At 65.1% G+C, this 12410-nt stretch overlaps 2 protein-coding genes across 11 annotated transcripts in view; one reads left to right on the top strand and one right to left on the bottom strand.

Moving 5' to 3' along the window:
• The window catches only part of SLC16A3 (solute carrier family 16 member 3), a 10712-nt gene extending 3628 nt beyond the window's left edge, over positions 1-7084 (top strand). For 4 of the 5 annotated variants that reach the window (XM_029928821.1, XM_029928824.1, XM_029928820.1 and 1 more), the window contains 4 exons: positions 3509-3756; positions 4178-4321; positions 4640-5398; positions 6073-7084. In XM_029928821.1, the coding sequence (XP_029784681.1) occupies positions 3534-3756; positions 4178-4321; positions 4640-5398; positions 6073-6326 (1380 nt within the window). In that variant the 5' untranslated portion in view covers positions 3509-3533 and the 3' untranslated portion in view covers positions 6327-7084. Of the gene's footprint in view, positions 1-2598; positions 2669-3508; positions 3757-4177; positions 4322-4639; positions 5399-6072 lie in introns of all 5 variants that reach the window. The other variant, XM_029928822.1, reaches the window with a different exon arrangement.
• Positions 6362-12410, bottom strand: part of CSNK1D (casein kinase 1 delta) — a 31488-nt gene continuing 25439 nt past the window's right edge. For 2 of the 6 annotated variants that reach the window (XM_029928825.1, XM_029928830.1), the window contains one exon: positions 6362-7376. In XM_029928825.1, the coding sequence (XP_029784685.1) occupies positions 7287-7376 (90 nt within the window). In that variant the 3' untranslated portion in view covers positions 6362-7286. Of the gene's footprint in view, positions 7377-9583; positions 11601-12410 lie in introns of those variants that run through there. The other 4 variants (XM_029928827.1, XM_029928826.1, XR_003904719.1 and 1 more) reach the window with 3 other exon arrangements.

The following is a 12410-nucleotide window of genomic DNA, read 5'->3' as shown; positions in this document are numbered from 1 at the left end:
GGGGGGGGGGGCGGTCAAGGCCAGGCTGTTTGTGTGAGCTCTGCCCTAGCCCTCCAGGTGGAGGTGCCCAGGTGAGTGTAGGCAGAGAAGGGGGGGGGGGGGGGGGGGGGGGGCGATGCTGGAGCACACACCTGGCAGGCCGCCAGGCTGGCTCGGGCTGGGGTCCTGATCTCCTGGGCGCAACCAGCCAGTGAACCCCCAAGGGAGAAGCTGGCAGAAGGCAGGCCTGGATTTGGGAGCTCAGATGTGTGGGCTGCTGAACCAGCGAGGTTCCCCAGGCACCCTCTTCTCTGGGCCTTCCTCTGCTCCGCCGCCTGGGGCCGTGGGACCTTGTCGGGAACTGGGGGAGCAGCTCCTGGAGCCTCACCTGACCCAGGAGCGGCCACACACGCCCCACGGGGGAGATCAGCTTTCTGAGGTCCAGAGGGCGGGTTATTTCTGGGCTGGGGACGTGGTTCGCATGCTTCCCTGGAAGGGTAAATGTCATCACAAGACCAGCTGGCTGGTGTGCGCCCACAGATGTGCTGGCACCGCCCCTCCTGGCACACCGCCGTGAGGGTCCCCGACCAGTCCCCCGAGGGGGCCACTCCTCCCCCAAGGCCATTTTGCTCTTGGTAATCCCAGCTCCTCTCTACCTGGGGCCCTTGCAGCTGCAAAGCGCTCCTGAGCGGAACCCCTTTGCTCCAAACCGAGGCCCCGACTCCCTTCCCTGCTTGCCTACCCCCACCCCCACTGGCAAATCGAGACCTTGCTGAGAAACCTCACTTTGAGGCCTGGATGCTGTGGCCCACGGGTAGAGGGTCATTTTAGTGTGGCTGGCACGTCAGGCCGGCGCGGCGGGTAGCTGTGAGCACAGTGCCTGAAGTCTCCAGAGCCTCCAGGGATGGGTGGGAGAGACGGCCATGCTCCCCACGTGAGCCTCCCGTGGGAGCCACCTGGCCCACACAGGCCTTGAAGCATGCCGTGCCCTCCTGGCTGCTAGGCCTGGACGCCCCTGGCCCCCTCCCCCTCCTAGATGGTAGTTCAGGGGACACCCCGTGTCCCACGGGTGGCCATCGTCTGTCTCCTGAGGACTCCGGGAGCCTCCTAGGAGGCCCCGCCCTGGTCTAAGCAGAGAAGGGGCATCAGAGACTGGCTCGTGTTCCTCCGGTGAGTGCCAGGTGTGCCTGGTACTGCCAAGGTCTCCGAGGGAGGCCCCATGCTCTGTGACTCTGGGTTTATAGACTTGAGCTGCTCCTAACTTTTGGAATCAGACACACTTCCCTTCTTGGCCTTTGCGTGGCCCACTTGGTTTAGTTTTAAAAACTAATGAACGTCCATCAGCCTACAACCCAAAATAAGGCCGGATTCTGGGGATGGCTAGCCCTGCTGGGCCCCACGACAGCCACCACCACCAAGAGTGTCAACCCCTGTCCTGGGGCTCAGGTTTGTGCTTTCTGCCTTAAAGTGTCATTACGTCATAGCACATTCCTAAAACGTAATTTTTGGTCTTTTAATTAAGTGCCCCTGCTGCGTGTACCGCAGGGACCTTTTAAACTTAGCACTAAGGAGGGGAGCGTATCAGGGGCTCGGGGGTTTCGGCCAGGGGATGCGCTTGCCCCTCCGTCCCAAGGTCTGTGGCGGGGATCTGGGGACCGGAACCCGGGGCTGGGGCCCGCCGATCCTGGCAGAAGCCCGTCCCAGGTTCCAGGTATGCCTTAGATGCACAAGCGGGGCGCCTAGGGGTGCTGTGCCAGGCCGTGGGCCTGTGGGCAGACCTGCAGGACTGCGGGCTGGTTGGCTTGGGTGCCCCAGGCACCTCTCAGCCTCAAGAACGCCCTGCAACTTGCTCTCAGGCCCAGGAGCCTTCTGAGCACACGGGGCAGGGCGGGTGGGCCTAACGGGCACCGGGTCTCGGAGCCCAGAGAGGAGAGCTGTTCCCTTGGGTCTCCCAGAAGCGGTGCTGGTGGCAGTGAAGCCTGGCCCAGCTGGCAGCCAAGGCAGGCGCTGGAGTGGACCTCTGGCCCGGCCCGGCCCGGACTGGGGGCCGTGTTCCGCTCCAGTGGGCTGTGTCAGCCCCGTCATCAGCGGATGACCAGCTGGCTCCTGGGGGTCTGGTCATCTAACGGCGCTCTCGAACAGCAGCCACTGCTGGGAATCACCCAGAAAGTCCTTGGAAAACATCCCCCTGACACAGGCCACACCCCCGGATCAGAGTCTGGATGCCCCCCAGACCACTGGATCAGGGTCCCGGGGGGCACGGCACCTGTGGCCCAGATGCTGGGGGTGGGGGCAGGCTGGAAGCAGGGGAGGGGTTATTCTCCACAGGCCTCCCCCCCTCACCAAGGGTGACCCTGTGCTCACACAGGCCAGGCACAGAGGAGGCCCTTGTCCTCACTCCAAAGTCCTCCTCTGGGTCCAGTGTATGCCTCGCACACAGAAATGGGCCCCCCAGGGGGCTCTGCAAGGTCAAGGAGAAGTTGGAAAGGGGACAGGGGGTGGAGCCAGGAGGCGGACACAGGGGCTGGGAGGTCTGGTTGGGACGCTCTGGACATCTGTGGAGGTGGGGCGTTTACACACTCAATTGGCAAATGGCCCCTCGGGGCGTCTTCCCCCCAGAGCTGGTCTTTGGCCGCTGGCAGGAGCGCCTGCACTGAGGCGGCGCCCGCCCGGGAGCAGCCTCTGTCCGGTGAGCCGGGGGGACGGAGGCGGCAGCCTCCTCTCGGTGGGGGGGGGTCTCCAGCCCGGGCACACCCAGTTCCCGTGCGTCGACCGGGCTAAGTTGTGGGTTTGAGACGGAGGTCCGGACGGTTTGCTCCCGTGGGCCTCGCGGAGCTGCACCCCTGCCCACATCTCCCTCTCCTTCCTTGCTGGCCGCTCTGGGGTCTGCCCCTCCTTGATCGGCAAGGGCCCCCAGCCTCTCCTGGAACAGCCTCGGGTAACTGCTGGGTGGGGGGGCGCAGTGAGCAAGGGGGGCCGTCCGTGGGCCTGCGGGCACAGACTGGGGGTGACCTCCTGCCTCCTCGGCGGGGGCGCCTCGACCCCACTCCCGCCTGCACGGCCAAGCCTGTGAGCTCAGCCCCTCCAGGGCAGGCTCGCACTCGGGAGGGGAGCACGGCGGGCCACACCCAGGTCAGGTCTCAAGGGACACCACCCCAGGCCCGCTCTCACAGGGCCCGCCTGCGGGGTGGGGGTGGGGGGGGGAGTGCGGGCTGCTCCCCTACACAGGGTCAGGCGGGACGACGCACTGGGCTGACTTCTCCGCTGGGGTCTGTCCTCCTCAGGAGGAAACCTGAGACCTTGCTGAGCCCAAAAAAGCCACTGCCCTTTAGAGGCAGCTGGGTGGGAGCGGGCCAGGCCCGAGCGGGGGAGGGAGCGCGGCGGCAGCTGCCGCTCAGCCCAGACCCTCCCGCCCTGGGCCAAGTGCAGGTGCGGCCCAGGTGAGGGTCGGAGGCGGGGCTCTCAGGTAACGGGGGGCGGGGCCCCCCCTCCCCGACCAGACAGCCGGGCTGCTCACTTCCTTCCGCAGGGACGCCCGACCTGTCCTCCTGGCCATGGGCGGCGCGGTGGTGGACGAGGGCCCCACCGGCATCAAGGCCCCTGACGGGGGCTGGGGCTGGGCCGTCCTCTTCGGCTGCTTCGTCATCACCGGCTTCTCCTACGCCTTCCCCAAGGCGGTCAGTGTCTTCTTCAAGGAGCTCATGCGTGAGTTTGGGATCGGCTACAGTGACACGGCCTGGATCTCCTCCATCCTGCTGGCCATGCTGTACGGGACAGGTGAGGGGCCAGCACACTCATCTCATTCTGTCTGGCGAAGAGCCGCACTCGGGCCAGAAGGCCTGGCCTGGGGGCGGGAGACGGGCAGGGCCCAGGGGCCCCAAAGCCGTGGCTCTCCAGGGGGCCCAGCCCAGCCCAGGCCAAGCCTGTGGAGGACCCTGTCCGCTGACCCACTGACAGGCCGTGCCGGCACAGCTGTATGTGGTCCTGGATGACGAGGCTCTGGACCCGTCCTCTACGGACAGCTGGGTCTTGACGCCTGAACAGACCACACAGCAGAGAGCCGCCCGAGACATCCGGCTTCGAACCGTGCTTTGCTGGGAAGGGGTCTGGGTGTGGCTCGCATCCGGGTGTGCTGGGGTGGGGGTGGGGGCACTGGGGAGGGCGAGTCCGGGCCCAGCTCTGTGCCCCCCACCCCCAGGCCCCCTCTGCAGCGTGTGCGTGAACCGCTTTGGCTGCCGGCCTGTCATGCTCGCTGGTGGCCTCCTGGCGTCCCTGGGCATGGTGGCCGCGTCCTTCTGCAGAAGCATCATCCAGCTCTACCTCACCACTGGGGTCATCACCGGTGAGTGGGGCCCAGCGGGGAGCAGGGCAGGCCTCGGCACGCATGGCCTCGGCAGCCGGATGACGGGCTGTGCGTGGGCCTCTCAGGAGCGGGCAGCTGTGGGTGGTCCCCCACCCCCGGCGCCAGTCTGTCCCTCGTTCCCCGTTGGTCTCTCCCGGCATATTAGTTGGTGATGGAAGCTTCGAATGCACACGAGGTCCCCTCACGTGGACAGCCATAGACCCCACGTGTAACTGTTTGCGTTTCTGGGCAAATGGGGGAAGGGACAAGGCGCCAGGAGGGCTGAGCTGACACCTTCCCCCCTGTCCCCTCCCACAGGCTTGGGCTTGGCGCTCAACTTCCAGCCCTCCCTCATCATGCTCAACCGCTACTTCAACAAGAGGCGCCCCATGGCCAACGGGCTGGCGGCCGCGGGCAGCCCCGTGTTCCTGTGTGCCCTGTCCCCCCTGGGGCAGCTGCTGCAGGACCACTATGGCTGGCGGGGCGGCTTCCTCATTCTGGGGGGCCTCCTGCTCAACTGCTGTGTGTGTGCTGCGCTCATGAGGCCCCTGGAGGCACCCCGGTCGGGCTCGGGGCCCGGGCCCCAGCGGCCAGCCAGGCGGCTGCTGGACCTGAGCGTCTTCCGGGACCGCGGCTTTGTCATCTACGCTGTGGCCGCCTCCATCATGGTGCTGGGGCTCTTCGTGCCCCCCGTGTTCGTGGTGAGCTACGCCAAGGACCTGGGCGTGCCCGACACCCAGGCCGCCTTCCTGCTCACTGTCCTGGGCTTCATCGACATCTTCGCCCGGCCCACCGCGGGCTTCATCACGGGGCTCAAGAAGGTGCGGCCGTACTCCGTCTACCTCTTCAGCTTCTCCATGTTCTTCAACGGCTTCACGGACCTCACAGGGTCCACAGCCAGCGACTATGGCGGCCTGGTGGTCTTCTGCATCTTCTTCGGCATCTCCTACGGCATGGTGGGGGCCTTGCAGTTCGAGGTGCTCATGGCGATCGTCGGCACCCAAAAGTTCTCCAGCGCCATTGGCCTCGTGCTGCTGCTGGAGGCCATCGCCGTGCTCATCGGACCCCCGTCAGGCGGTGAGCGGTGGGGCATAGGCTTCCTGGGGAGGGGGACCCATCAAGGGAGGACTCTTAGCTGCAGGGACGGCTGTCCAGGCGGCCATGCCACCCATATTCCATCGCGCAGCCAGGAGGTGGCAGAGGTGAAGGCTGCCCATGCCTACCTCCTGGGACCTGCATGAGCCACCACGGAGGGGGCACGGGCCCGAATCCTGCATGCAGGCCAGCTTGGAGCCCAGGTGGTGGCGGGGAGGGGTGGGGGGCATCAGCTTTGGTTACTTTGAGCTTTTACTCTTCTTTGCAAAAGCTGAGAAGATACTGGGTGTGGGCTAGGGTCTCCCCATCTGACTCCGTAGGCCCACACCCACAGGACCCCGTGAGTGCCAGGGGCTGTGCCTCAGCGGTCCTGGGGTCCCTCTGGGGCCTAGGCAGTTCCAAGGGTGAAGAGGCCTCCAAGGTGACAGGCGACAAGTGACAGGCAGCATGGCCAGACACAACAAGGCTCGCTCCCTGAACCTGCGCCTGCACGGCTCTACACCCTCCTCCACGCCTCTTGGTCTGCGCCACCTAACAGGGACAGAGAGGCCGGGACACGGTGCCCTGGGCTGTCCCCAGCGGCATAGCGGTGTACAGGTAGCTGGGGGCCATGGGAGTGGCCCGCAGCCCCGGCTGACGCTGTCACCCCTCTGCAGGCAAGCTCCTGGACGCGACGCACGTCTACCAGTACGTGTTTGTGCTGGCAGGGGCCGAGGTGGTGGCCTCCTCCCTGGTGCTGGTGCTGGGCAACTTCTTCTGCATTAGGAAGAGGCCCGAGGCGGCCGTGGAGGAGGAGGAGCACCAGCCCCCCGCGGACGTGAGGGCGGACTCTCGGGAGGTGGAGCACTTCCTGAAAGCAGAGCCTGAGAAAAACGGGGAGGTCGTCCACACCCCAGAAACGAGCGTCTGAGCCGAGGAGGCCAGCAGGGCTGAGGGAACCGGACAGAGATTTCGAGGCTCGTGTTTATTTTACAAACAGGACTGGCTTGGGTGGGGCCGTCCGTGTGTCTCGGGGGGGCTGGTGGGGTGGGACCCGGGTCATTCCAAAGCAGGTCTGTGGTAGAGCCAAGTCGCGAGGTTACAAGCCGTCTGCACCGGGGACCCCGCCTGCCCACCCCAGAGCAGCCCGGTGCCCACTGCTGAGCTCAGGGACCTAGAAACCCACACTTTGGAGACAGCATGACTGGGATCAGGGGCAGAGCAGCACCGTTCTCGCGAGAGCACCCCCCCAACGAGGCTGGCTGTGCCCCCGGCCGCCCCTCGTGTCTGGGGGACAAACCACCCTTCCTCCACTTCTGAGGGTCTGAAATAAACGTGCATATGGGAGGAGCCACGTCGGAAGGAATGTCTTCCAGGAACCAGGGTCTCATTCTACGAGGGGCAGGGGTCCAACCGTTGGCTCTGAATTCACTTTTTCAAGACAACCTGGTCATTTTTACAATGTGGCTCTGGCCTTTGTCAGCTAGGTGGGCTTTCTAAACGCTGCCTGGTCTGGACCCTGTGCCACTGGAGCCCAGACAGCTCAGAGCAACCACACAGGGGCCTGGTGCCTGGCAGGGAAGTGGGGCTGTGCTGCAGGGGCCTGGTCACACCCAGGAGCCCTTCCGAGGCATGGGCACTTGAGCTGAGCCCTACGTGTGATTCATGTTCACTATGTGTGTGTTTAAAGAAAATGATCTCCTGCCTTCTGTTTATTCACCCCTCGGATGGCTGACGGTGGCCCTGTGCAGTCAGCGCCCACGGTGGGCATCTGCTCCCGTCCTCCTGGTCCAGCCCCGCTCGGCCTCACCCCGGGCACCTCACACCCACCTGCCCTCATGGCCATGGTGGCCTGCGTGGCTAGGAGCCCGGTCAGAGGCCGCTGGGGCCCTCAGTAGGTGGTGCGTCGCGGGCGCTGGGGACGGCAGCGGGCACCCTGGCGGGCTGCGTGCAGCCGGAGAGACGCCACGTCCCTGCTCCTCTGCAATGAAAAGCAAGGGAGAGCTCACATCTTGTCCCAGCCAGGGACGCCACCCCCGGGGGCCGGGGCTCTCCCTGCTCCACGTGGCCCTAGAGCTGCGTGGAGAAGCCAGGCAGCCGCCTGCAGAGCCCGCCCACAGCCCCAGGGCTCTGATGCCCATCCTGGTCTGCCTGGGGCCCTCTGCCGTGGTGGGGGCGGTGGCAATGCCAGCTGCCTCAAGGGTCAAGGCGCAGCCCTGCACCTGCCGTGCCCGGCCTGTGTTCAGGAGGGCCGGGCAGGCCCACGGGGCTGTTCGCACCCACCCCCACCGCGGTCCGGCTGCTGCTGGCCGCACAGCGCTCTCTCGGGCTTCTGAATCTCACGCTGCAGTCTCCACAACCCTTACCCGGAATTTCTTCCCCAGCACTGGCCAGGAGCAACCCAAGTGTGCGTCCTCACCTGTCTCCAAGCCCATGGCCAAAGGCTAGACCAGCATGGGGACAAGCAACCCCCAATCCTGCCCTGGGGACATTAACACTAAGCAGTTCTGAGATGGCCAATGTGCCAGCATCGCTCCGATCGAGGCAGGATGCACACAGCTGGCCGGGGGCTGGGGCCTGCGCGTGAGCACGCACACTCCAGGCGAGCACGGGTTCCGCCACCCTCCCCTGGCCTCAGTAGCGCGGGTCCACCTGTCCCTCAGCCAGCACCTTGGTGGACATGCTAGGTGCACCAAGGCCCCTTGCTGGGCACAGTATCAACAGTGCCTCCACCCCAGACCGGAGGCTGAGGTTCGAGGATGGAGGGAGAGGGTGAGCAGGCAGCCTTATCTGCCTACTTTTCCGGTTCTAGGTGTTTTCAGCTGGGCCCAACATGGGAGAAAGGAAACATGGCTGTCCTCAGGAAGCTGCGGCCACGCAGGGCTGAGCACTCTTCCCTGACAGAGTAGTCAGTGTCCGTGGGGCCATGGTCCCTCGTCCTCCAGCACCCCGTCCTCTGCAAGGTGAGGCGGGCGCCCGTGCTGAGCCCCCTCAGTGGGGCCCCTTGGCCCCTCCTTGGAAGGCATGTACACGTCACCCCTAATCGCCCTGGACTGCTGCCCCTAGCCTGGGCGGACCTGGCCGGACCTGCCACATACACGCACTGGGAAAGGCCTACGTGAAGAAGTCCCTGGCACATGCATGTGGGGCATGGATGGGGAGGGGGGAGGCTGCTGCCCAGTCCTTCCCAGCATCTAATCCATGGCAAGGACGCAGAACATGGCAGACCCTTGTGACCAAACACACAAGCACAGAGGCGGCAGTACCCAGGCTCAGCTTCCAGAGGTCCTGCCGGGAGACGGGGGGGGACAAAGGGACGAGGAACAGGTATGGGGTTCCCAGGAGGGGCTCCAAATAGCTCTCTCAGTGGAGGCTCTGCAGACACCCCCAAGCCCTGAGCCTTGAGTGCCAGCCCAGCAGCTGGACCCTGGGTCAGGAAGACGGGGGCCACTAGACACCGGGCATAGGGTCCTATTCCAGAACTGGCTTCAGCCAGAGTGCCAGGAAGGAGAGGGCCAGGGGCCCAAGGGCAGGGACTCAAGGCCCACGCCTGCCAGGACACCTCCAAGTGCCAAGGGCTGTGGGGCAGGTGGTGCTGGGCCCCCGCACCCTGGCTGGGGGCAGCCAGCTCCTCAGGTGCACGCGGGCCAGGCCCACACCTTCTTGTTTGGTGGGGTGTGGGGCTCATGGGGGCTCCAGGGCTTCAACAACGCAAGTGGGAAAGGGAGGCCAAGGCCACAGGTTCAACGAAGGGAGGAGCCCACCCTGGAGCAGCCTCACAGGAACCACATGCTCCCTCGGCGGCCGCGGGACCTTGGCACCACGCTGGCTATCGTGCTGCTCACTCCCCACAACACTCCAGGCAGGCGGTAGTGCCCCTTCCGGTGCTGGCCCGGGGACCGTGGGGCTCAGGCCCCTGCCCCGGGAAAGTGGTCAGGCCGAGGGAGAAGGGCCCACCCGGGTGCACCTGCACGTGTGTGCGCACGGCCGCGCAGCGGCAGCTCTGGAACGGCAGAAGCGGCAGCCCGTCCCCGCCACCTGCTCCCAACCAGCTTATACCAACCCCACCAGCGGGCCATGGCAGGCCGGACACAGAACGCTCCTGCCGAGAAAGTCCGTCTTCGTGGGGGTCATCTCCCCACCCCTCTCATACGGACGAAATAAAGACCATGTGGAGGGCGGGGCAGGGCAGGTAGGAGTCATCATGGATTTATTATTTACACAGTGGGAAGTACATAGATGCAGTGATCACACAAACTTGCCAAGTCAGAGACCGGCCACCAATACACAGGTTGATACAGATGTTACAACCACGTGTCCTGCAGCTGTGACGGGGAATTAAACACTGGGAGGGCGGCTAGTGTGCACGGACAGACGGACAGATGACGGACAGCCGCACTGCTGAGGGCCACAGAGCCAGGCCCACCTTTCAAAGTAACCCAGCAATTTCCGGTGGAAGCCCAGATGAAGGGTGTGGGAAGGCTGCCCCTCTGGGTCTCGGGCAGCACCTGGGGGGCTGTGGCTGCCCACACCCTGCTGGGGGCAGGCGTACCTCTGGGGAGGATGCCCCACCCACCCCGGCCCGCCCAAGCCCCCGCTGCACTCCCAGAAACACCGCCCCACCGAGCCAAGGCCTTGAGCCCCAACACAGCATAGGCAGCTCAGGGTTCACAAAGAAGCAAACAGCTGCACTCAGGCGCTGGTGGCTGATGGGGCAGTAGGGGAAAACACAGACACGGACACTTGTCAGGTCCACTTGCCGCCAGCGCCCCGGTTTCCAGAGCCCTGTGCAGGGGCAACAGGAGGAGAGATGGAAGTTCCCACAAACGCCTATACTGCACCGTGTTTCCCGCGACGGGGGCTCCCGGCTGCCACCACCACCTGGTGCCTCTGCAACAAGATGGGGGGGCGTCCTGGAAGACCACTAGGAGCCCAGGAGCCCCGAGAGGGTCTTCCTTGTGAGATTCGGCCCCACCCTGCTTCTTGACCCCAGTGGGGTTTGCTAGGGTCCAATGAAGTCCCGGAAGGAAGTGCCTGACGGCACACCCTCCTGGACACAGGTCGAGTCACCGGCTTCTTGGCACTTGAGGGCGGATTCCCTTGGGCCAAGGCCTCCGTGGGCAAAGCCAGCGCCAGGCACACGGCCACGCCCTTGGTTCTGAGCACACGGATGTTAACACACAGTGAGGGCCACTCTACACCGGTCACAGATACAGTCTGTTCAGAGAATTTCCCAAATTCAAAGACACTGAGGCAGCACCACCACACAAAACAACCACACGGGACCCCAACGAGGGGTCCAATGTCTCTTGGCTCGAAATCCTCTCCTGACGCACCAGCAACGCGCACGCAAAGGCTTGGCCTCGGTGGTCCTCGGTGCTCGGCTTCCTTCGGGCCGGGTCCGCGGAGACGGGTTGCAGCGGTGCTCGCTGACTGCTCCGGGACCGCGTCGCACGGGCCTTCCGGTCTCGGTGGGGAAAGGACAGCGGCGGCCGGAACCAGTGAAACGAGGCCACAAGACGCACAGCACACGGCACACGCACAGCCACGCACGGGGCACGTACACACACGTCTACACAGGACGGCACTTCCGACGAGAGTGGCCCTCTCCGCGGCGGCCCACACGCAGAGGACGCCGTGGGCTCTGCCCCTGCCGCCGCGGGCTCTCTAGAGGCAACATTTGTCTTAAGACCGCCGCAACGGACGAGAAAGAAACAATAAAAAGACAGGTTTCTGTACACAGATTTAAGCCAGTAATTTTTAGCAAAATGATACAAAACTGTCTTAACCAAGTAGAAGATCGGTAGTTACAGTGGGCTCGTCAGGGCGCAGGCCGCCGCCGCTGCAGGGGACGGGAAGGCTCTTGAGCGGGAGTCTGGTGCTCTGCAAGTGTCTCTCACACTCTGCTTTCTTCCCAGCCCGAGACACCGGGCCGCGGGGGAGGCCCTCGGCGCGGCCCCTGCGACGGCAGCGCTGTGCGGTCTGTCCGGTTTAGTTTGTGTTTGTTTCCCCCACGGGCGTCGCTGGGTGGCGGCCTGGAGAGCTCCCGGTGTGAACGGTTCGGTTCTAGACCGGGGGGCGCGTCGCTAGTAAAGCCATTGTAACAGAGGAGACCAGCCATGCATTGTCTGCCCTTCACAGCGGGCAGGGGCTCTCATCGGTGCACCACAGACTGAAGACCACTGGAAGCCACCCGACCGGGAATCTGTCGGAGCCAAAGCACAGGAGAAGGTCAGCATGAGGCCAGAGGCACAGGGCCGGCCAGGCTCGGGCACAAAACAGCAGTGACGGCGAGAGGGGACACGGACGCTGCCCAGCCCTACTCTGGACGCCCGCGCCAGACGCCCAGCCACTCCGGAAGGTCCCTCTGCGGCCAGGACATGTGCTCAGCGGAACGAGTGACACGAAGATGGGGAAGGAGGAAGAGGCATGCAAGCAAGGAGGCCGGGTGGCCACAGAGCTGGAAGCTCGAGAACAATCAGACCAGACAGAGTCCAAGCTGGAAGAGGTGCTTGCTCCCAGCACCCCCTGCCTAAAAGTGACCTGGCGTTCGGAAAGCGGGAACCAGGCACCGTGTGGGCACTGGGATTCCCCTGGGGGGCAGGCGTGAGAAGCAGCTCCCGTCAGGGCGCCCCAGGAATGCGGCCGCGCCAGGACCCTGGCAGGTGCCGCGGCGGCGGGCCCGGGCCCACAGGAGCCACGGCATTGCCGACGGGACAGCCCGGATGCCCAGCCATGCGCCGACGGCAGGCAGGGGAGCAGGAGGCTACGGCCGACGGGCTAATACAGACGGCAGCACGGACGGGATGCTGAGCAGAGACCGAGCTCGAGAAAGAAACACAAGCGAGGACAGAAATGATGCGAAAGAGGAGAGTGACAGAGCCAGGGCGGCAGGGCCCACCGGGGACTCCCGCAGCGAGCGCAGGAGCCCCCCCGCCCAGCACGGCCCGCTCAGCTGAGGACACACGCCCCGCGCCCCACACAACGGACCCCGGACCCCAGGGCCGGGCAGCTC

This window comes from Suricata suricatta, chromosome 17 (assembly GCF_006229205.1).
Source record: "Suricata suricatta isolate VVHF042 chromosome 17, meerkat_22Aug2017_6uvM2_HiC, whole genome shotgun sequence".
Lineage (NCBI taxonomy): Eukaryota > Metazoa > Chordata > Mammalia > Carnivora > Herpestidae > Suricata > Suricata suricatta.
Note: the sequence above shows the minus strand (reverse complement) of the source record. Positions and strands in the feature narration are given on the sequence as shown.